This window comes from Nesoenas mayeri (genome assembly GCF_963082525.1).
Source record: "Nesoenas mayeri genome assembly, chromosome: 6".
Classification (NCBI taxonomy): Eukaryota; Metazoa; Chordata; class Aves; order Columbiformes; family Columbidae; genus Nesoenas; species Nesoenas mayeri.
The window spans coordinates 29,208,986-29,232,331 of NC_137545.1; the positions used below are offsets into that span (position 1 = coordinate 29,208,986).

Here is a 23,346-nt window from a genome sequence, read left to right on the forward strand (position 1 = left end):
CTCTCCAACAAGCTCTTCTGTGCCAAGGCTTTGAGAGGAAGAAGAGAATATTCATGTTCTCTACATCCTGCTACATAGACAGGTTTACGAAGCACTTTGGATGCTTGTAGCTGCACTGTTTGCTGCTGTTGCTTGTGCTGTAGAAAGTTATGCTTCTGACTCTGGAGGTTTTTGGTTCAGCCCTTGGTCACAAAGAGATCAGGCTTTATCTGTATGTGCCCTTTCCCCTGCTTTTGCTGACACTTGGATACCTCAGTGATTACTGGCAGTGAAGAGAGACTGTTGAACAGAGGGAGAATGAAAAACAGCGATTCCCTCCTAGACATTCAGTCCCAGATTTACGAGCTGGGTGCTGAACAATGGCAGTGATTTATCATGTCTAGGGCTAGAGTCAGTTTTTGTGGTCAGGAGTGAACTGGGAATGTCTGTGTGTATATGGGGGAGAGGGGAACAGAGATGAGCCAAATAGACATAAGTGTCCCCTACCTTGGCTGTGTAAAAAGATGAGAGCGGGCCAGTAGATGCATTGGCAGCTGGGCTAGATGATCATTGTAGGTCACTTCCAACTGAAAATATTCTATTTTATTTTACATCATGTTGCATGGACCTTCTCAATACCATTTTGGGGTCCGAATGTGAAAGGCTGATCCCTGCCCTGCAGGGGAAAAATCCTCTGAGAAGATCTGTGAGTAGCAAAGGGAGCTGGAGGAAGCTGGTTCAGGTGGCTGTTATAGCTACTGGACAGTCCTTCAGAGCATCTGGTCTGGAGACACTTACTAGTGGCCTTCCTGTAAACCTGACAGCAGTAACATGCACCTGCTTTTGCTTCTTGACCCTCTTCTCTCTAAGACAAGCTGAACATGATGGCCAAGACCTGTGGCTGAAGGACTGATGTGCTCAACAAGAGAGACTTCAGCTTTCCAGTGCTTTCTGCCTCTTGGGCAGTCATGCTCTTGCCACTCAAGAATCCCTTGCTTTTAAAGATGTTTCCTCAGCACCCTTTGTAGCCCACCTCTGGCTCTCCAAAACCTCCTGTGACTGAGGATGGGGTGGGCCTTTCTCTGTTTTACTGGCCCTGCGAGACAAGTGGTGTGTTGGTTTTTTTTTCCCATTTTTTTTCATGGTTAGGTTTTATTTTCCATTAACCAAGATGTTGTAATAGAGCTTAACCAGCTACAGCTTTACATCCTCATCTCCCTGCTGCTGGAGTTGCTTGGGGCATGAAGTAACTGCCGCCCTCCTCCACAGCTGCAGTTTTCTCAGCCTGCTTCTGATGGACCTACTTTCCTACCCAGAAAATGGAATGCTTTGATCAAAGCTCGGGAACAGTCCACTTAGCTGCATGGAGAGATCATTAAGAGAGAAGTGTGATAAGGGAAGTAGTCTGATAAGGATTTTTATACAGGCTGTTGAGAGCTGTGCTGAGCAGGCAGGGGGTGAGAGGAACAGGGCTGGCTGCTGGCACTCTCAGACGTGACACACAGACTGGGTGCTACATAGACTCTTGGTGTGAGGTCCCCCGCTGGTCTCAACAGCCAGCTCCTGCCAAGCATGAACATAGTGAGGAAAGGTGGAAAGGAGGTGGAACGTTCACTGTTCCGGCCACCTTCTCTTTCTAAGGAGGTCTCTGCGTGACTCTCTGTGAGGGCAGTCTAGCTGTTCTGGGAGCAAAAACCCTGTGTGGACCAGAGACTACTGTTAAATCAGGATTAGTGTAACCACACAGCACAAGGCATATTAGGGATGTGGTTTGTTTCTTGCTGATCCAGGAGATAAACAACTGGGTTGCTATTGCCTTGTCTGCAAAAAGCATCAGGTCAGTGAAGGACAAACCTCAGTCATGCTCTTGGGTACAGCAAAGTATAAAAGGTCTGAGTTTATCCTGATTCATCTGTAAGTTGTTTTTCAAACTATGACTATGAAATATTCTGAAAATTCTGAGTACAAGAATAATGGAGACTTCTAAACTTCTGTTCTTTCAGCCTAGTGAGCAAAAACTTGCAACTTTTTCTTTGTCTCTGCTTTGCTTTCTCTGTTTGAAGTCTCCTGTATTTCTCCTCTCTTTCTGCAGGTCCTTCAGAAGCTTGGGAAAGCAGATGAAACAAAAGATGAACAGTTCGAACAGTGCGTGCAGAACTTCAACAAACAGCTGGTAAGATAATTTGTGATATGTAATTACATCCTGGGTTTCAGTATTAGCTTCCAGTCATCTGCTGCAATATGCAATTAAAGCCTATTAAATTAAATGATGCCGTAGACCTATTGAAGTGACCCACAACTCATAGCTGTTTACTTATGAGAAATTACACTGTGTCTTCCAGTGTCCCTATCATGGAGTCAGTGAGAGTATATGCTGAAAAATAATAGTTGTCTAGACCCAAGTTTAGGAAAAGAAATAGCTCAACCAGAACACTTCAGCTAGAAGCTGCTTTGTAATGTAATTTTTCAATGCTGGGCTAGAAGCAGAGACATAAGAACAACGTTCTATCTCTGAAAGTTGGATAGAATGAGAAACAGATTAGAAATCAAAAATCAAATGGAACAAGGCAGATTCAGTTTCCCAAGGGCAGCGGAGAGCAAAAGAGACAAAGAAAGCAAATAGTGAAAAGAGAACATCCTTCTGTGGCTAAGACCTAAATCTGACTGCCTCCCCATCCTCGCTTATTCACTGTGTCAGGCCTGAGTCACTGTTCTTTCGCGTGTCTGCTTCAGCCCTATGTTTTAGCACACAAAAATATTTTAACAGTGGAGCAATTTTCCCCCACCCTCGTGCTTAAACAACAGTCAGTTTATATCTTGAACTGGGCGTGTGTGGGGTTTTTTTTTTAATCTGGAGCTTTCAGCCACTCAGAGGAGAGGAAAACATCAGTTACCTCAGGGGATTTGCACTGGAGTGCTTGGTGTTGAGGAAAGTGGTGTTTAAGTTTCACGTCAGGAAATGCATGCCACACCAGAGCTCAGGTGGTGCTGAAGAAATCTTCTAGCTCCTTTGTGCCCTGACATATTTAGTACCTTTTTCTATAGCTGTTAGCAGCAGCTGTGTTGTGTCTGTTAAGCCTCAGCAGATGTGCTTATGTGTCGCAAAACCAGCTGAGAAGGGATTCGCCACAGCAGAATATAATTACGATCTTTCAGTCTGACTTTGACTTATGTCTGACTGGAGCTGCCTGGAGATTCCTGGAGACTGATGCCCATTTTCTTGGCAGCAATAGCAGCAGTTGCTACAGAAGTTCATGTAACATCTCTATAGCATGTTGACCAATGATATTGTCTTGTACAAAGAGGAATCCAATTTGGCTTCTTTCTGATGACATGACGTTACCAGGAGTGACTTTTCTGTATCATTTTTAAGTATCAGATATCAGGAAATAGCCTTTTAAAAGGAGAAATACTGAAAAACTCAAATCCAGACATCTTGATCTGGCTGTCTGGAATGGCTTTTCAATTTCCAGAGCCACAAGTTCCAGTGGTGCACTGAGAAGCCTGTTAAAGAACCACTGCCTTTTTACAGCTGAATTTCTTTTCTCATTTTGCAGGGGCAGGACATTAACTGAATTCTCCAAATAATTTATCAAAGTAGCTGGAGGCTGCTCTGCCTTTGCTGTTTGGCGTCTGTTGGTTTTGCTTTGACCCTCAGTTTCCCTATTACTAAAATAACAATGCCTGTTTTACAGGGCAAACCGTAAATAAGAGTTAGCTGGATTGTTAGGATATCCAGTCTGAGAGGTTATTATGATGCCAAGCAGACTGGGGAGAAAAACTTCAACTATATGTGCATGTGTACACACTCATTTTCATTTTTACATGTATGATATGTGTGTGTAGTATAGGTACATGTGAGATTTCTATGCCCTTCCCTTACCAAGTCTGCTCCAGAGGGGAATGGAGGCTGGAGGGAAGCTGAATGTGCTGCAGGCTTGTGACAGAACAGCTCTCCTGTGGAACTGGTGGGGCTGTGACCAGGCAGTGGCCTTGTTTGCTGCTTGATTAGAGGCTCCTCTGACTCTAATGACTGTAACATTATAACACGTTCCATATGTGGGCTGTTGATGAATGGAGAGCAGGTCTAATAATTACTTGTTCATTTTCAACCAAGGGGTCTTGTGGTTCTCTCAAATGGTGGTTGAGTGGATAAAGAGGAAAGCATTGCACTTTCCAGCTCTTTGTCCATTCAGGTTCACATAAGAGCACTGCTCTGAGATCTCTAAATGGCAGGAGCTTTTTAGCTCAGACAGGTGGAATTGCTGCATGACAAATGAACTGGACATAACTACACTTCTAGAGATCTTGTCTGTCTCTTGAAGGCTTGACAAGCAGCACAACTGGCTATTATATTACTCCCTCATGACAGATTATCTTCAGCAATTAACCTCCCAAAAAGTTCATTTGAAGGCTCCCCTCTCCTTCCCTTTCCCAGTGTCACTTGTGTTCAGGCACAGGCACAAGGTCTGTCCTGGAAATTGTCCTCGCAGACCTGGGAGCAAGAGGCTGGCTGCAAAGGTACCACACGGCCACATCCCGAGGTGTGCCAGGCTCTAGCTTCTCTTCCCCTGCATTTGAAATACTCGCTGGAGAGAGAGCTGCGTTGTGAGACCCTTTGTGAGCTGTTGCTTGTGTGGAAGTTCTGGGTTGGTTTACGGTGTTTCACAGCAAACACAAGAGACAAGCTGCTGCTGATGTGGGCTGCATCCATCTCTGTCCATACCCCGTGGTGTTCGGCACAGCCTCAGCCTGCAGGGTAGGCAGCGGGGACTTAACCTTTGCTCTTGCAGTGTAGTTCTGGAACAGGATATTACCTGTCTGTCTCAAGTGTAGAACATTCCTGTTGATAATAAAAATCCTTCCCATGGGAACTTCAAAACAAGGGAGGTTATGCAAAGAAGGAGTTGGAGTTTAATGTTAGGATGAAATAATTTATTTTGAAGATTGGGGAAAAAAGGGTTTTAGGAAACCTGTCTTCCATGAAGAAACAGCTCTATGGAAATTCACATGCTTAGGTAGTGCTCAGTGAAAGGTATCGTAAATAACAACCCCTCAGCAAAGCAAGAAAGCAGAAAAGGAAACCAAACCCCTCTTGTTTTTTAATTGAGGAAAGCTATATGTAATAGGCGGTTCCTTAGGCCTTTGGAGTGAAAGCTCTTCCAGCCTCCCAAGCATAGCACTTCTATTTTTAAATATGCATCTTCTTGTACATACTGTCCTGCATATTATGCCTGGTTGTGTTATAGGCTCACAGGGTTGAATTACACCGTGATTACAAGTATGGCAAAATCTGCTCAACACAACACTTGCGTGTTTGAGTAGAACCACTTGTTTTGGTCACTTTTACATCAAGACACAGTGTCATTGTCCCTGCGTTAAGGTTCTAAGTCAGTTTGTTAGTGCAGCAATGAGAAATGAATATGGGGTTCAGGATCAGGACTGATCTTCAATTTTTGTCCTAGTTTTATTTTCCTTTTGTAGAGTTTTGTAACTTTGAGATATATATACACACACATATATATACACACACATATGCACACTATTTCTCCTTTTTTTTGTTTGTTTGTTTGTTTGGTTGGTTTTGTTCGTTTTTTAACATTCTTGTGATTTAAAAAATACTATACTATTAGGTTTTTGAACATCTTTAGATTTAACCATACCTCTATAACTTCCTTCTGCACACCTTTAAACCTATTGCTCTTTGATAACTGGGGAATAGATTAATTTTCCAGGTTCCAGTGTAACCCTTTTCCCTATCTTTTTTTACCTCTGAGTATAGAAAGCATCTTTTAAATGTGCACTCAAGGGTGTTGAAAGCTTCTGTTCTATACAGTACTTGACAGTGTCTAACTGCATTGTGAGAGGTGCTTATGCAGAATCATATCTGTACTTGACAGCTTGCTGTAGCCTGCTTGAAGAAAGCAAGTGCTGCATGCACAGAGAGGAAGCAATTGCCAGAGTTTCTTGGGAAAGCATTAATGCTTAAAATAATGAAAAGAAACCGTTGTAGCAAGTGAGGGAGCTGCTTTACTCATGCACAGGAAATAGCGCAATGGAAATGCCAAAGAGGGACTTGAGTAGGAACTCCAGGTGCTTAGGGGAGCTGGGGAAATGAGATTCATGGCAAAACTGAGCCACTCTTGGGAAATCCCTCTTCCTACAGATCTTACAGGCTGTAAAGTCTGTTCACTCTCCCTGGCAGGCTTGGTACTTTTAAGAGGCTTAAGCAGCTGCGTAGTTGTGGGGATCAGCTGTAACTCTGACTTTAAACATCAGCAAGGGGTGACTAGGAAAGACCACTCCAGTTGCAGGATGCAGCACTGCATAATGGTGACTGCACATCACAGCGAGACAAGTGGCGTCAAGGATGCCTGGAGGATGCAGCAGCTAGTTGTGCATTGCTGCAATTGCACACTCCAATATTTGGGCCATGACTTGCAGGTTTTTCTGGTGTTCTACCTAAGAATCTTGACCTGATGCTTAATTATGATGCCAAAGTACCTCAGAGGATCCTTTTGTCCTCATGAATTTGGGACTGGGTATCAAAACTTGAAGAGTTTGGGTTCTGTCATGTGCTGCTTTAGCAGGACTCAGGCAAGTATGGGCTCAATTTTAGACGTAGTTTCTGATTTTAGATGCTATAATTCTGAGAGTTATGGTTCTAGACATTGCAGTGCCCAAGTATGTGTTAGGCAAGTTCTGCAGAGGACCTTCCCTGCTGATTAGTTTCCAATAACCTCAAAGATGTGTGTTCAAATTTAGTCATTTTTAAAAATTATACAGCTGCAGGATGACGGAGTATCCATGTGAGGGATTTTGCATGATAATTTCTTCAGTGCCATTTCTTCTTGTGTTCTGACATCTGATTTTGCCAGTTTCAGTCTGTGATTTCTAGCACGGACCAGTTCCAGGAGGCAGAGCTGCTTTCCTCTAAGCCTTTCTTGCTTCCTGTGTCCGGCACAACCAAACACATATTACAGAGTGACTGAATTGCTGCTTGTCAGCTCAGCCTCCCTGATGGTCCTCTCTGTGTGTGTGCTGTTTGATTATTCTGGCACCTCTTCCCTGGTGCTTTCTGATTGCACTGCTAGGAAGGTCTCATTGCCCAGGTTTCCACACTCACCTTAAGCCAGCAAAAAGCTCTACATTTGTTTGCTCTGTGTTTTAAGAACTCCTAGGAGTTTTGCAGCAGATGTGGTCTTTATTCCTTTCCTCCCGTACTCTCTTTGGGTCAGTTCCCAATCCTTTCCCAGACTAGGAGTCTGAATTTCTTTTATACAAGCTCTTTCCCATCCCACATTTCCTTTGTTGATGGCAGTAGGGAAAGCATAAGTGTGAACTTATCCAGAACTTTTGAGGCAAGGAAAACAAATGGGGCCATGGTGTTAGAAGCAGATGGATTTCTCCACAAAGCTAACACTGCCACTCCAACAGCTGGGCAGATTTAGCCTTTGCTTAGAGAGCACAGCTGCATTGAGAGCACAAGGGATCACAGCATGAGCTCAGTTGGGCCAAGAGATGCCTGAGTGCTAGGGAGCACTGTTGGGAAACATCTGCTTTTGAAGCTAGTAGCTCTGAAGCAGCTGTCAGAGATGTCCTGGGAGCTCCCTGTCTCTGGAGTTGTCTTCAGCTGTCAAAATTCATTATGCTGACCCCCTCCCCCCCCACAATGGGACACAACCAGGGGAAGAAGAGGAGGAGTGGCAGCAGGCTGTGAGGAAGGTGTGAGGTGTAGTTGTTGTTTTCCTCCATTCTTGTTTTTGCAGCTACTTTGGGGAATAGTGAGGATCCAGTGAGATCCCTCAGGGTAAGGGATAAAACCACTTTTATAACTGAGGTTGTCTGCACAGTTATCCTCAGTGTCTGCTCCTTCCCTTGCTTTGACGTGCTCTGTGGTGGTGTTGGTCTCAAGCCTTCCTTTTCCTTTTGTTTCTGTTTGTATAATGTCACTGTATGGATTTGGGACTGTTTCCCTATCAGCCTTGCACCACTGTCAGAGACACATGGCAGGGTGAAGGGGAGGTGCTTATCCAAGTGCAGGAGAGCGGTCTCATGGGGAGTGCATGGACATGTGCATGACTGAAACAACTTTGCTGTGAAAGTCTCTGTGACCCTTTCTAATCTGGATTGTTGTACTGCACTCAGCTGTGTCATCTGAATGCTTAAACTGCCAAAATTTAGCCCAGCTTCTGGTATTAATCCTTTGTTTCCTAGTGAGTGAGATCTGCTCTGACAGGCCACCTCCACAGTGAAGCTAAAGAAAAAGATTATTAACTCCATATTTGCTGCACAGGACAATTTAGACAGGATGTTTGGGCGGGTCAGAGGTCCCTTGTACCTACTTTGCACAGGGGTTTTAGTTTGCAATGTGGCAGGAAATGGTGGTGAGCTGAACTGCTTCCAAACCAGTACAAAATCCATCAATTCCATCTGTCTTCTATGCCCTACAGGCTCGTTAAGTTACGTATGTTGCACAGATCCACTAGACCTTGGCTTATAAACTAATTGTTGCCCTTAGAACCCTCTCTAGTTACTTATATGAAATCAAAACACTAAAGCTGGCTCTGCTGGTAAGAGCAAATTACAGCTTTACCCACATCAAGTTACTTGGTACCTTGGTAGTACTGTTGGCCAAACATGCCTGCCAGTCCCTGGCTGTGGGTTTACCAAGTCAGAGGACTGTGTGGTCTCACTGTTATTTGTGTTTTGTATTGTCATCAGGCGGGTGTGTAGCCCATCTGCAAGACCATTTTTCTTTATTTAGAAATGCTTGATAACTCCTTCTTATGCTCTTTATGTAAGAGAATAACTGACATTCTTCTCCTTACATTCACAGTCTGAAGGCACGAGGCTGCAGAAGGACCTCCGAACCTACTTGGCTTCTGTCAAAGGTAAGGTCTGCATAAGGAGAGGACTGTTTTCCCTCTAGTGCTTACCTATGCAGTGAGGTTTCTGCAGCCACCCCTTCCTGGTGTTTCCTCATATGTGAGTTGTAGGGAAGGTCAGCATTGATTGGGTGGGGGATCTTTCAGAATCCTTCAGGACCAGCTGGGATAGAATAGGGTTGTGCTTTGATACCAAACAGGTGGTGCTGTCTTAGGAGATAGACTCTCACGTCTTCTGCTAAGGTAGGACAAAGACAAAGGCTTTGATGTGACTACATCCTCAGTTTCTTTTCTCCCTCTGGTTACCTTCCATCTTTGTGTTATCAAGAGTCAGATATTCTGCAAGGAGGAGCTTAGCATTTGTTATAACCCTCCTGTGCCCCTGTTCCTCAGGATGAGGGACAAAGTGAGGAACACACTATTTTCTTCTCCCTGAAGCAGTTCCCTCTTCTTTCCTAGCCATGCACGAGGCCTCCAAGAAGCTGACGGAGTGTTTGCAGGAAGTGTATGAGCCGGATTGGCCTGGGAGGGATGACACAAATAAAATAGCAGAGGTAAGACTGTCCAGGATGTGGGGTCACCAGGCTTGGTTGGTCAGTGGAGATGAGCTTTGAAGTGGTGTCTGTGTACTGCCTTTCTTCAGGCATATGACTCTGGAGAAGAACTGGAGAGACAACCTCAGCATTGGGAAGAAGGGAAAAATGAAGGGAAGTGGCCTGTATCTTTGTCTGTGTAGAACAGTGTCCCCAGATGCTTGAATGCTACACAGAGCAGTGTGCTTATGCCCACAAGCAATTTGTTCCCCCAACAGTGGCTAAACAGGAACAGAGAATGCCAAAAGAGAGCCAATAGGGTTAACTGGGTATATTTCTTAAGCTCTGTGCAAGAGAAAGGGGAGGCTAAATCTACGGCCAAAGCACTGTCAGAGCAACCATTATGTAGCTGCAACAACCTCCCACTTGCAGCAGTACCACCAGCTGCCATATTTTGGTTGACACCTTGTTTGGCTGAGCCATTTGTCACCCCAGGCTGCTGTTCTTCTCATCCCTTGGTGAGGTGATGCCTGTCCAGCTTGCCCAGGTGTTTTCTGTGGAGCTCAGGGCACAGGCTGTCATTTGGCAGCTTGGCTCCCCTTGGCACGTGTGTGCGGTGGGTCCAGCTGAGGGCAGGTGCCCTCTGCTCTCTAGCTCAGCTGTTGTGCTGGGCAGCAGCTGTGGCAGTTCAGCTCTGAGGATCCATCTGCCATGGGGCTGCAGGACTGGGCTTTTATCTGCAGATGTTTCTGGCGTTGGAGCAGAGGGGAAGGAATAGAGAGGAGAGCAGGAGAGGGGTTCTTCCCTTTGCTTTCCCCTGCAGAAAATCTCACCTGAAATAACATCTGCATCATGCCCAGGAAATACTGACTTCAAAGCAGATAAATCAAACAAAAGCTGAACGTTTCCAGGTCAGTTCTTGCATTAACATGGAAACTTTCCATTAGGAAGTGCTGTTGCAGTAAATAATGGAATTGTAATTCAACTGTTTGGCTTCACATTCTCTGTTGGCCTTGTTTCTTCCGGAGCTGCTGCAGTGCCTCCTGGGAGACTGTCCCTTCAGAGAATTAGAGCCAGACAGGTCAAAGGGGAGCGACAGTACAGAGGACTACCTGTAGCTATGCTGAGGGTCTGCAGGAATATTTCCAGCTCTCTACCTCCCTCTTTCATACCTTTGTTTGTGTTTCTGTCTTTCAGGAAAAGATGGGCAGTAGAACAGTGCTATACCTGCCAAAAAAAAAATTCCAACATAAAGTGGGCATTTTTTCTGAATGTTTTAGGAAAAACCCTTTGTTCAAGTGGAAAACCAGGAGAGAGTGGCAATTTCCACCTAATTCAAGGTGTTGATATGAGTTTACTGTGCCTGAGATAAGGTCAAGGGTAGGTAGAGTGTGCAAAGGTGAGGGTGCACACCCTGGATGGGACCTCCACTGCGCTGTGGAGCCAGGCAGGGTGACGGCTGAAGACATCCAGAATAGCTTTCTACTATTGTTTATTGTCCTCCAGAAAGTGGTGTTGTAATGAAAAGCAGAAAATGGTGCCTAGTGTTGTCAGGTGTCTCATTTTTGTGGCTGCTGGTAAAAGGAGGTAAAGCCAACTTGACCTTCATCTCCCCTTCCCTGGTATGGACTTGGGCTGCCACTGTGGGGGAAAAGATGGGCCCTCAGAGGAAGGTCCTTAGAGAGGTCGCCTGAATCAGCAGCATCAGGCTTTCTCCTCTGTCTCTACATTTCTGGCATGACCACCTGTTTTCAACTAATTTCTCTGCTCCTTAGTTTTTTCAAATAAATTACTGTTTCTTAAGTGCTCTGGGGGATGGAAATTGTTGACTGTAGGATCATGGAGAAATGCAGAACTCTGTGTTCTTAGTAGTTAGCTCACTGCTTTTGTTTTTCAGAACAATGATCTCCTCTGGACGGATTTCCATCAGAAGCTGGTGGATCAGGCACTGCTGACCATGGATACGTACCTTGGCCAATTTCCAGACATTAAAGTAAGATTCTCTTTAAACTTTTTGAGAGAATCACAGCAGATGAAACCTCATAAGAATCCATTTCTTGCATCTCTGTCTTCTTTAGGAGGATGTGTGTGTGGTGCTCTGCAAGCTCTCCTTTTAGAGCAGCCAAGATCTTTGCAGCTCTGGGTCATGTGAAAATGTGATGTTCTCTTTTGGGGCTTGAAATGAGGGTGAAAAATCCAGGGGAAAGATGCTGAAGAGAAAACATAAGTGTGAAACAGAAGGATCCATAAAATTATCTATTGTATCACAGCGCAGGAGGGCAGGGTCGGCAGTAGCTCACAAGCTCTCAGTCTTAAGTTCTTCAATTTTTTTAACTTCCTTGTAAGTACAAAGCATTTGGTAAGTAATAAGTGGCAAATGTGCTTTATAGGTAGAGGCTGGTATGAAAGACAGATCTGTGTGTTCACTAAAATTGTGCTGTGCATATAGCCAGCTTTTTGCAGAGAAGAGGGAATGCTGGGTAAGTGTCTTTTTGGGGAGATTATATCCTGGGACCTAGGTTTGAATGATGTCCTGTCGCTTCCCCCACAGTTATCTTCTTTCTGCTCGTTTTCAGAAGGTTATGCAGGAAATGTCTTCACCATATGGAAGTGCTAGTAATGATATTGCCATATGGGAAATATCAGTTTGGCTTCCTCCCAATGAAAACAACCCTTTCCCCACCACATGCCTTCTAAAAAGTTTGTCAATATTTGTTGCTTCAAGAGGATCATGCTTTATCAGAGAGGGCTAGTCACAGGCTTGTGGTATGAACAACAGCGGTATCCTTGCTTCCTGGGGCTTCTTGGTTTTGCTTAATTTTTCTAGCCTCTTCTGTCCCTGCTATTTTAGGCTGCTGTAGACTTGCACTTCTGCACTGCTTCAGTCCAGATCACATTTTACCAGCCTTGTGGGCCTTGCACTGAGTCACCTCGGCGTATCATGTTTCTTCCGTGCTTAGTATCCTAATTCTGCTGAGGTCTTGCTGAGGTTTTACGGTGAGATTTTAAGAGGAGCACAAGGTTGGGACTGATCAAATTCCACCAAAACTCAAGGTGTTAGTTACTGAGTTCCCACACTTCTTTTCTGTCTTTCAAATTGGCCACAAAGGTGTTTATTACTAATGTCCCTTTCTCAGTCTTCAGATGATGCTCTAGAAAATAGGACATTAAAGCAATTTTATGTATGATTTAAGTAAAGCATTAAAGAGAGCACTACTTGTTTGTAGTTTGCTTCCTAAAATCAGTGAGAATTTGGATTTCTGTTGATTCCTACAATAAGATATGGATATATTTCACAGAGTTGGCTATTTGTTTAAAATGGACTTTCAGTGGTATGAATTTAAAAAGATTGATAAGTTTTTATTGGTAGTTCAGCTGAATGCGTCATTGTCCTTACCCCAGAGCAGTGAGAAGTGCTAAAATCAAGGCTGGTTTGTGTGACTGATAGAAACTCTTATAAGTATCATTGTTGAAGGTTGCGACAGTTGTACAAAAGTGTAGTTTGGCTTCACATGAGGAATTAGAGTTCATGAGGGTGGCAGGCAAACCCCTCCCAGCCTTACATAACTTACAGAATATTTCAGTAGGTTTTGGTTGTTGTGGTAATAGTTTTCTGTTTTGTGTTTTCCACAAAAGCAAATTTTCTGCCTTTCCTGGGATTCTGGCATTACTGTGATAATGAATGATGATTTATGGAGAGAAGATGATTTTAACTGAGTTATACGAAGGCCTGTTTTTCATTAATGGCCCAGTAATGTGTGATGAATTAGACCATGCATGCATTATTTTTTGTTAAATTCTAACATATTTTGAAATCTCCTTCACTTGAGAGGCTGGAAAAATTCCCTTGAATTTTTTGGGGCTTCCAATGGGATCCACAGCAGGAATGTGAAAACATAGTTTCCTTTAGTAAGGACTTTTTCTAAGTTAAAGGGAATAGCTTTTAAATGTTGTATGGGGAGGGATGAGCAAAACCTCTCTGTGTTCTCTAACTTGAAAAATGGGAATGCAAAAAATACTTTATCCTTTCTTTGCAGGTCAGTATTCATAGCTTCTTGGAGTAGGATTCTTGCATAACCTATATTACTTCTGAGTGAGTTTTTGATTGAGGTTGCAGAATACACAACAAGAGTACAGGTCTCTGCAGAGAAGATAAGCCATAACCCATGTTCTGCATAGCTGTGGAATTGGTGATTTTCTGTCTTTCCCTGAAACTGGTATCAGTGAGGGTAAAGGAGAGAAAGTTTTTGTTTGTTTGTTTGTTTTTAAAGGAGACTTAATTTAAGATGGCTTTATTGCAGAGCAGTAGACTATTGGAGATAGTGGTGGGCAGCTGCAGCTATCCTGGAGTCAGACAGGGAAGCTGCCCTGCAGCCTTCTGAGCCTGGGCTGAGTCCCGTTACTGTTATCGTGGTTGTGCTCAGTGGCTACTCCAGGAGTACTCGCTGTGTATCTGCACCCTGTGGTATTTCCCTGTACTCTATTAGAAACGTGAGGGTGGCAGAAGATTGGGGGCTGCAAAAAATGGCAGAAGTGACCTTGATGGGACATGGGTGACATTGAATCAAACTCCCTGGTGGGGGTGGTGGAAAAACCTAGATGTTTGCCACATCACAGATGTGGGCAAAACTCCAGCTATCTCTACCAGTCTGACATGGGGGAGAAATTTTATCTCATAAATCCATAATCTGGCCGTATGTTTTATCTGGTGTGTGTGTAAGATGCATTAGCTAGCATCTCGGAGATTGTCACACTGCTGGAAGCGCCCCCTGACATCCTTTCTCCATCTGTGACTGGTGGTGTGATGTCAGGGAGATGTGACTGAGGTGGCTGAGCTTAGTTGTGATTCCTCTCTAGAAGTGAGCTGAGTGCTTTGAAATCACTTTGCACGTGTGTGTGGCTGAGATCTTGCAGATCAGCCGTGACTCACGCAGAGCTGCACCAGCGTTTGCTGAAAGCGCAGAGGAGAATGTGTGGGAGACGTGCGAACTGGTCCCAGCTGGTCTGGCAGAAAGATCAGCCCTGCGTGCGGTTTTGCAGCTTATCTGCAGGAGCCTGGGGAGAGGAGACCACATCTTGCTGCCAAGTGCAGTGCAGGGGAGGGGATTTTGCTGTTGCAAGTAAACCCCAATGCCGATTCTTCGTTTTGCACTTTCAATTTCCCTGGGTGCTGTAGTTAATTATAAATGCTTCTGACTCCTTGCCATGCCTTTTCACTCCAGTTCTGCAGCCTGTCTCTAGACTGCTGATCACTGATGCTGGACCAGGCTCTCTGAGCTGGGGGTGCTGGCATCAGGCTGGGAATACCTGTGTTCCAGCCCAAATAGTCTGGGAAGTTTGTAGAGTCTAAGGGGGATGGCTGGTTGGTTCTTAAAACAGGGCAGCCCAGGGGGCCTGGGCCTCACCAAGGTGAAACTCTGCTGGGGGACAGAGCCTGAGGCACCTCAGATAAAGAAGAGTAATGGAGGGTCAGGCCATGGGCCTGAGTTGTCTGTTCTGGATTCTCACTCATGGACTTGTCAGGAGTCTGGTACGCAGTTGGCTCCCTCCTTGCCTCGGCTGCGGCCTCAGTGTGTCTTGCCTGTCAATGACACAATGCTACAGTTTTTCCCTCTTGCTTCTCTTGCTTAATAGCTGGTTACAATGGACCACTGCCTGTGGCTGTGGTTGCTTCTGTCTGGAGCTCCTATTGTGGGGTCCAAAATGCTGTCCTAGGCGTATCCTGAGTATGTGGATGAGTGCTTTTGCTGTGCTATGCTTTCTTTTGTTGAACTTAATCTATGACCTTTCACAGGAACTAGAGCTGTGAGCTGGTTAGTTAGAGTCTGGCTGCAGCCCTTGGGAGGCCCTGGAAATTATAAATCAGGTGCCTGAAGGATGCAGGCACATGGGGAGGCTTAGGAATCACCAGAGCTACAATTCTGAAAACATTAATGTCATCCAGAGGTGGGCCCTGTTGTTGGGTGGATCCATTTGCTTTCCCTGGCTCAGTCTGCTCTCCCGAGTTGTTCTCTCTGGAATGGTGGTTTTCTCAGGTGGCTCCCAGGGCCACCTCTCTGGGTAGCCTGTGTGGAGCATCCAGTGAGTGTCCTTGAGTGGGCAGAGCATGGGGTGCTCTGGAAGTTGGGTGAGGAGCATTTTCTGAGAGGCTTTGTGCTTTTTGCTGCTGGGGAGGATTGTCACAACTCTTTTCTCCATCTTTCTTAGTCTCGTATAGCAAAGCGAGGAAGGAAGCTTGTGGATTACGACAGTGCTAGACACCACTTTGAAGCCCTGCAAACTGCAAAGAAGAAGGATGAAACCAAAATTGCAAAGGTAAAGCAAGCAGAAGGGTGTGCAGCCATCCTTTTGTTTTGGGAGGTCTGCCTTTGTCTACTGAGCAGGTTTTACCTGCACTTGTACCTCTTCACTGGGTCTGTTTTCATAGAATCATTTAGGTTGGAAAGGACCTTTAAGATCATCGAGGTGTCGTGAACTGGTAAGGTTTTGCCAGACATTTCCTTCTCACCTGTTTAGTTCTCCTAGAAGGCAGGATGGTCTCTGTTGTGTTGGTTCAGATGCACAATCATCAGTCTGCATTTCTCAATGGCCATAGCCTATGCATGCATTTCCTCAGATGCTGCAGTACCAGTAATGTCTGTCAGAAAAGCCTGTGTGCCTCTGAGAGAAGCAAAACCTTGCAGTGCCCCAGAAAAAATTTCCAGTTTGTCTGCTTCTTGGGCCTCTGTCTCCTAATCTTAGAACAGCAGTGAAAGTGTTTGAGTGTTGCTTAAAGTTGGTTATGTTTGTGAAGTCCTCTGATATTCTAGGACAGAGACGCTTAGGAGCGTGAGTTAAAAGTTCATTGGTGGAAAGGCACCCTATACACACTTGATGGCTGTGTTCTGTTGTCTATTGGTAACAATAACTGGATCATAAATATTGCTGAAGGCATTAAAAGAAGAGTTTTCTCTTGTCAGGGTATGGCTTTTTTCATGCCTGTGAACAGCTTGATCCAGGATTAACTGCAGAGCATGCCCAACATGCAATTGAAGGATTTAATTTTTAATTAAAATAAATGTCATTAAAAATAAAATCTAGTTTTTCTGTTAAAAGTAGCTGAAGAAAGGTGATAGTGCTAACCTTGTTCTAGAGGAGGCATGTGGTTCAAATACCTGCCCAGAAAATGAGCTGTGGATTACTCCTGTACCCTGAGTGGATTGGAACCTGCGTGCCCCACTCTACAGGATAAGTCTTGACAGAACAGAATAGTCCAGGGCTGGGGAAACATCTCTAATTTTCTTGAATGGGGGCCATGGCATGTCAGGACTCTTCAGGCTAGAAGCAGTGCAGGAAAGAAAGAGCCTGAATCTGTATCTTTTAACCAGGCTGAGAGGAGTAGTTGTCCTTTGCTTGGAGTTATTTCTGGTAGGGGGAGATATGGGCTATGTGAGAGAGACTAGTGTTTCTCCTGCATGGAAGAAACAAAGATACATCTGTCCCCCAAGTGAAAGATCTGCATTTAATGGCCAACTGACAGCACTTTTATTTTTAATCTGCAAGTCATCTGCTCACTCAGTGCATGCCCTGTGATTAACCTTGACAGACAAAGGGAAGAGAGATTGATGGCTCAGGTGTCTTTGCATCATTTGTGTGGCAAAGCAAGTCTTGGTTCTGTATGCAAGGCATGAGGTCCAGCTGGTTGTGCCTTCTGTTCAAAGCAGTACTTCATTTTGTTTGGGGAGCAGAGTTTCCTGGGGCGTGGTATTACTCATGTTATGTGCCTGCAGGATCTTTGCTGCAGTGGAAATGTTTTTTTTAGGAATTCATCTACTCAGATTGGTACCTGGTGATCTGCCCCAGAGGCTGGCCACCTTCGTCATTTCTGCACTCGCTCATGTTGCCCCAAATGCTCACCTAAGATGTTAATAGCAAGGGATCATTGTTTGCTCTTTTGTTAAAGTATGAAGAACAGTGCAGTTTGAAGAGTGAAATGTTGAGATTTAGGAGTTGGTGCTCTGTTTCTGATTCAGCCTGTGTGTGTGTGTCTCTTAGTACTCAATCAGACTCTTCTCATTAGCCAAAATGTGCACTGAATCAGGTCTTTCCACCCTCTGTGCTTTAGGCCATAAGTTCATGCACAGAATAATACGTGACACATCGCACCGTCCTGATCCTGTGAAGATGGGAACAGTGAGTCCCCGAAAGTTCTGTCCATGTGCTCTTCCCAAAGGGGCAGGTTTCACAGCCCAGCCAGTGATCCCACACTTGCAGTCACGCAGCTCTGCAGGGCTGTGGGCAGCAGCCAGGGCTCGGTGTGCACTAGGCTGGAGTAGGATGTTCACCTCTCTGTTCCTGTGACTGCAATTTTGCTCATGCGACCTCTGAATTAGGGTTTTTCTGGTGTAAGGTACTTTGGAATATAACAGGCTCCTAGGAAAGAGAAATCATGTTTGTGATACAGCATACAAAATGGGAAATGACTTGATTGATGTTTCATGGTATAATAACAGAAACAGCAATGAGAATACTTTTTGGAGCTATATGGTCTCTTTTTTTCTTCTCTAATATATCAGTGTTCTTTTCCCGCTCAGGACTCCTGCCACTTATTGCTAAACTCACAGCCTGCCATTAAAATAAAGCACTGTGAACTTTCAGCTGTTGCATGTGAATAATTACCGTGGTTAATTAATCCTGACCTCTCTTTAAGGAGCTCCCACTTCACAGCCATGACGCGGAGTAGGGTTGTCTGTGTGTTGGGTCACTAACAACTGTATCTGTTGCTCTTTGCAGCTGCCTGGCTGGTCTGCAGTGTCCCAGCCCACACTGGAGCATTAATTACTGCTAAACTTGGCATGCTTCAAAGGATTCACAACCAATCGGTCCTGGGATGTTTGTTTTTTCTTTCACCTTGGTGATACTGGTTTGGCCCAGCCTCTAAATACACTCTGTTGTGATTTTAATTTTTTTTTTTTTTTTTAATCCTAAAAGATAGATGTTTGTGTCTCTCTTGTTCTCTATTTTTTTTTTTCTCTTTTCACTCAAACATGCTCCCTCCCCCCAGCCTGTTTCGCTGCTTGAGAAAGCCGCGCCTCAATGGTGTCAAGGGAAGCTACAAGCTCACCTCGTTGCGCAAACTAATCTGCTCCGAAATCAGGTGACTGCTGATTTACCTGGCTCTAACCCTGCATGCGCTATTTTGGGCTCTAGATTGTACCATGCAACTAATCTCTAGGTAACGTTCACTCTAGTCCCCTCTGTTAAGCGTGTCCTTGGGACACAGTGCCCTGAGCCACAGCAGATCCGTGGAAGTTACTGACCCATGAATGAATGTCTGCATGTCCTATTGATTTCTAATCAGGTGTGCTAATACTAGACTATTGTTTTCTCCCCCTAAAATGAAATGAGGAGGGAAGAAGCCCATCGAATAGCACTGAGGCAAGGGGTAGTGTAGTGTAGCACCTCCAATTATTCCTTTTTCTTTGAGAGAAGCAGACAATTTATATTGTTGCTGTTAAAAATAAAAAAAAGGAAAACATTGGAAAAAATTGCTTCTGCGTTTCTGTTGGTGAGTAAAACCAGAAAAAAAGCCCACATTGCTTCAAAAGCAATTTCTGTGGCTGCTGATTGAAGTCTCAACATTCTCCCATGGTAAAATCCAAATTTTCAAAACAGGCACTGTCCTGGCTCTTGTGGTCTAAATGAGTTGTTTCCAGGTATACAGAGGTTCAGTCTGTGTAGGAGAAGCAGTATGCCCAGTATAGGGAATTTCTGCCCCAAATATATTTGAACAGCTCCAGGTTGAAGTCATGGTTGCGTCATTTGGCAGAACTTGGCCAAACATTAAGGTTACAGTGTCCTGAGGGACATAAGAGCAACTCAGAGAAACTGCAGGGACTAAGTATTTCTATCCTACTTGCATAGGAGAAGCGTGGCTTCCTGCTGAAATCTCCCTCAGTATTTACCTTGGAGCTCCTGGAGGGATGAGAGTGAGCTGGCGGAAAACAGCCAGTGAGAAGAAAATGCTTTCAATAGGCAAGGGATAGTAAATCATTACCCAGACTGCCAGCACCAGCTACCTGCTCACAAGTTCCTGGTGAGCTCATCTGTTCTCATTCAAATGTTCCTACTGTCACATTCTTTGTCAGTGAATGAACTGGAGTTTAGAAACACTAAGGCACTCTCACCTTTATAAAGCACCTGGATTTTTCACAGTCAGTTTATGGCTACAGATCCAGGAAGATACTAGATTACCACATCAGTAAAGCCTGGGGAAAGAACAGCTGTTAGCAGTCCTCCTTAAGATGCATAGCAAAGGGAGGAAATATGTATTCATTCCTGATTGTGAGGAGAAGCATATTTGGCAGGCTACCCGAGCCCCCGCACCTCAGCCCTGCTGGGAATGATCTGCAGGGCTGTGCTTCTTGACTGGTCTGTTTGGTTGGTGGTATTTCTAGAGGACTAGAAAGCAGGTCTGGGAAGTTTCTCAAGCCACAAATAAATAAATCAGCTCTTGGGCACTTTTCATCTTCCCAGACTGGCTGAGGAGACTGGGAGTAATCCCAGTGCACACAGATTGCCTGTGGAAATGGTGCCTAGGCATGCTCCCTCTTCCATTGCACTGGGGGCACTCGGACAAGCATCCCAGAGTCTTTCCATCATTTCACTCACAGAGTGACTTTGTCCTAAAGCATGTCACAAGGGTTATGTAACTTCCCACTTGCTCTGTTGCAGGGGTGTTCACCTGCTAAGTGGCATTAACATTTGCAGTCACCCCAGATATATTCAAATCAAGTCCTGCTTTAAGCTTTTCCTTTAATTCTTGAACTAAATAATACTATTGCCAACCTAAATATTTCATTTCCAATTGTGCAAGTTTTAAATGTTTGTTTGGTTAATTTTTATTTTGAATGAGGACAAGCAAAAATAATCTCAATAAACATTAGTTTGTATTCTGAACCTGTGGGTTTTCCAGCTTTTCTCCACAAACATGAGCAGGCAGGAAATAAAATGGCTTCAATTTTTATGTTTGTGTGACTCTCAGACTGAAGGTGTTAATGACAAACCTAAATCTCATTAAGCTCTTGATAAAAGTCAGAGAGCTGATGATGATACTGCGTTTATTGCAGAGCTTCAGAATGATAAGCCTAAAAAAAAAAGTCTTTCCTCTTACCAGCAGCTGTGTTGCTGTCTCTTCTTGCCTGATAATTTTACAACCTCCAAGCAAAAATGGGGTCAGTGATACCTATTATTTCTACTGTAAAGCCAAGTCCCTCCCTCCAGTGTACAAACAACTGGCTTTTTAGGCCTTTAGCAGATACTAACAAAAACAATACAGTGGGTGTTTTCTGTAAAGTCTCCTGGGGGGTTTGCTATTGCACATTCTCAGTTACAAATCTTAGTGACTGTGCTTTTTGAAACAAAGGGGAAAATGCCTTAGAACAGCAAATTCTTGCATTTTTGCTAAGCTCCACTGAAATGCTGAATACAGAGTGAAAAAGCCACATCCTTGATGCTGGAATAATGGCAGAACAGTGTCTCTGTCTCTAAGAGAGAACCAGCAAGTGGAGCCCTGGGCAGTGCTGCCCTCTGAAAGCACTCTGGCAGTGCCCTCTGGTACTGCTGAGAGCTCTGGCCTGGGCTAGGCTGCCCAGCTCTCCTCTTTGCCCCTGCCTTATGGATTTCTAAACTGTTTTCTGAGCTGTGCATAATTACCACACTTCACAGCACAAGGTTTGAAGATAAATTTTCACCAGATTACCTGAAAGCACCATGCTGAATGTTGCCAGACACTCATGAATGCTGGGATGCAGGATGGTAGGAAACATAATGTGGAATAATTGCTCCTCTGTCACACCTGAACTGGTTGTGCTTGTCACTCTGTGCCTTGACTCTACAGGAGGTCAGGAAAGCATTTGTGTTGTTCACCTCCTGCTCAAACCTTCTATCTTTCAGGCAGGGAGAGGAAGAATTTTCTGAGATCACATTTTATGAACCTCTGCCCCTGAAAGCTGTGTCTTTCTTCCTTTCCCCACCTTATTGCATGAGCTAGATTTCCCTCTAGTAGGGCTCATGACCAAGTTATTGTCTGTCTTTGGCTCTGGATGGAAGCAGTCAGGGCTATCCAGCATCACGACCCCTGCTTCCAAGCAAAATAAATCCCACTGGTGAGAAGATCCCTGGGCTGAAAAAGGAGTGAAGAATTAATCCAGTGCTGTACCTGGGAATGAGAGCACTGGTTGGATCCCTGATTCCTACAGCTACTCTAGAGTGAACGTTGCCTGTTGCTGATTTTGCCTTTGCCTCGGGATGTCACAATATTCACACATTGCTTTCTAGGTTCTCTGACCTTCTGAACAGGTAAACGAGAGAGGGAAAGACTGTTATTAATATTCAGTGTATCTAAAAAACTAACAGCATTTGATGATTCCTCATCACCTGGCTTGATTTTGATTCCAGTCTAGTTTGGAAATTAGAATAAGATAAAGCCAAGGGATAGAATGTAATTTTTTTTTTCTTCCTTTAAAATGCTTACATTAGAAACATTCATTTGTAAAGGAATTTTTAAGGCAGAATGAGTCTTTGTGATGATAATTTCTGATCCAGCATAACCTATGTCTCTGTTAAAATGGGCTCTTTGTTTTGTGCAAACTGTCTTGAAATGCTAGGTTTTTCAGTGAGTGTATCAGTGAAATGTAGAGGTTTCTGGGTAGAAGTATCATATACCCTTCTCCCCCTGCCTGTTCCTCACAAGGTCTGTTTAACTTTTGAATACCTCTCAGTTGTGTCTTTTTCTGGGGGAAACGTTCTCTGCTGATCTTGAGTACAAAGTCTTATCCTTGCCTTTTGCAGCAATGAGCAACCCTCTGTAAGGCAGAGCTAGCTGGAAAGTAGGAGCTTCTGCGGCATCAGTCAGGAGAGAAATAGAAAGTATGAGGATCGTACACAACACTGTGAAGAACACGACTCTGAACTTCAAAATATTTTAAAGTCCTTTCTCCCATGAATCCTGTCTTTGCCATATACCCATCACTAAGGAGCAGTAAGCTGAATTTCTTTAATTGAGCTGGCACAAAGAAGATAAAACTTCCATTTCATAGAAGGGGTAGGAATCTGACTGTGGGCTCGTAGAGAGATCCAGTTCCCCAGTGGCTCGCAGGCTCTTTGCAGAGCCCTGTGGTGTCATGACATTTCTGCTGTTGTCACACATATAAGTAGGTACTGACCTTCATGTGAAGATGTGTTGACAAGTTGCTCATGCAGGAATTGGCCATCCTGCATCCCACTGCAGAGGGTTATGGGAGAAAGCTGTGCTGTTGCAAATTACAGAATAGAAACATTTTAATTGGCAAGCTTTGAGTTTTAAGTCAGGGCACTGGAAAGAGGAAGATGTCCTGACAATTATAGGAAGGGGAATGTGCTGGTTCCTGGTGTTTGCTGTCAGCAGCAGAAACCAGGATCATCCTTTTTCTTACTGAAACCCAGCAAAATTAATGTATCAATGCTGGGGTCTGTCAGTGTCTAGGTCAAATGAACAGATCAAATTTAAACTCTCAACCAGGAGAAAGAGGTCCTGTACAAAGCAGATTTCCTTTGGTGTTGGGGGCCAACAGCCAGCCAGGGATTGCTGTTGTATTAGATCCTCACCAATGAGCATATGTGAGACCACTGAAACCAAGATCTGTTGCTGAAGCGCTCCAGCCTGGCCTCCTGCTGGCACAACTCATGCTTTGCATACCCTTCCTTGCTTCTCCAGCCAGCTTTGTGAGAGCTGGATCAGCCAGCCATGCAGACCTCCTCCCTTCCTCAGAAGAGCTGGGGCTTTGGCATGATGTTACTTGAACAGAGAGTCCCCACGAGGGAGGACTCTTCTTCAATGCCATTTACAATGGATTTCAACTCTTTCAGAGACCTGGCAAGGGGTGGGGGCCACTATTATCTTCATCTGTACCAAGCTGGAGGCTGAA

The 23,346-nt window shown here is 44.5% G+C and overlaps 1 protein-coding gene across 5 annotated transcripts in view; it reads left to right on the forward strand.

Moving 5' to 3' along the window:
• The window catches only part of BIN1 (bridging integrator 1), a gene marked incomplete at both ends in the record, with an annotated part of 93,182 nt that overhangs the window by 40,176 nt on the left and 29,660 nt on the right, over positions 1–23,346 (forward strand). For 4 of the 5 annotated variants that reach the window (XM_080347109.1, XM_080347107.1, XM_080347108.1 and 1 more), the window contains 5 exons: positions 2,072–2,152; positions 8,819–8,873; positions 9,327–9,421; positions 11,298–11,393; positions 15,608–15,715. In XM_080347109.1, coding sequence (XP_080203235.1) covers positions 2,072–2,152; positions 8,819–8,873; positions 9,327–9,421; positions 11,298–11,393; positions 15,608–15,715 — 435 coding nt within the window. Of the gene's footprint in view, positions 1–2,071; positions 2,153–8,818; positions 8,874–9,326; positions 9,422–11,297; positions 11,394–15,607; positions 15,716–18,443; positions 18,537–23,346 lie in introns of all 5 variants that reach the window. The other variant, XM_080347106.1, reaches the window with a different exon arrangement.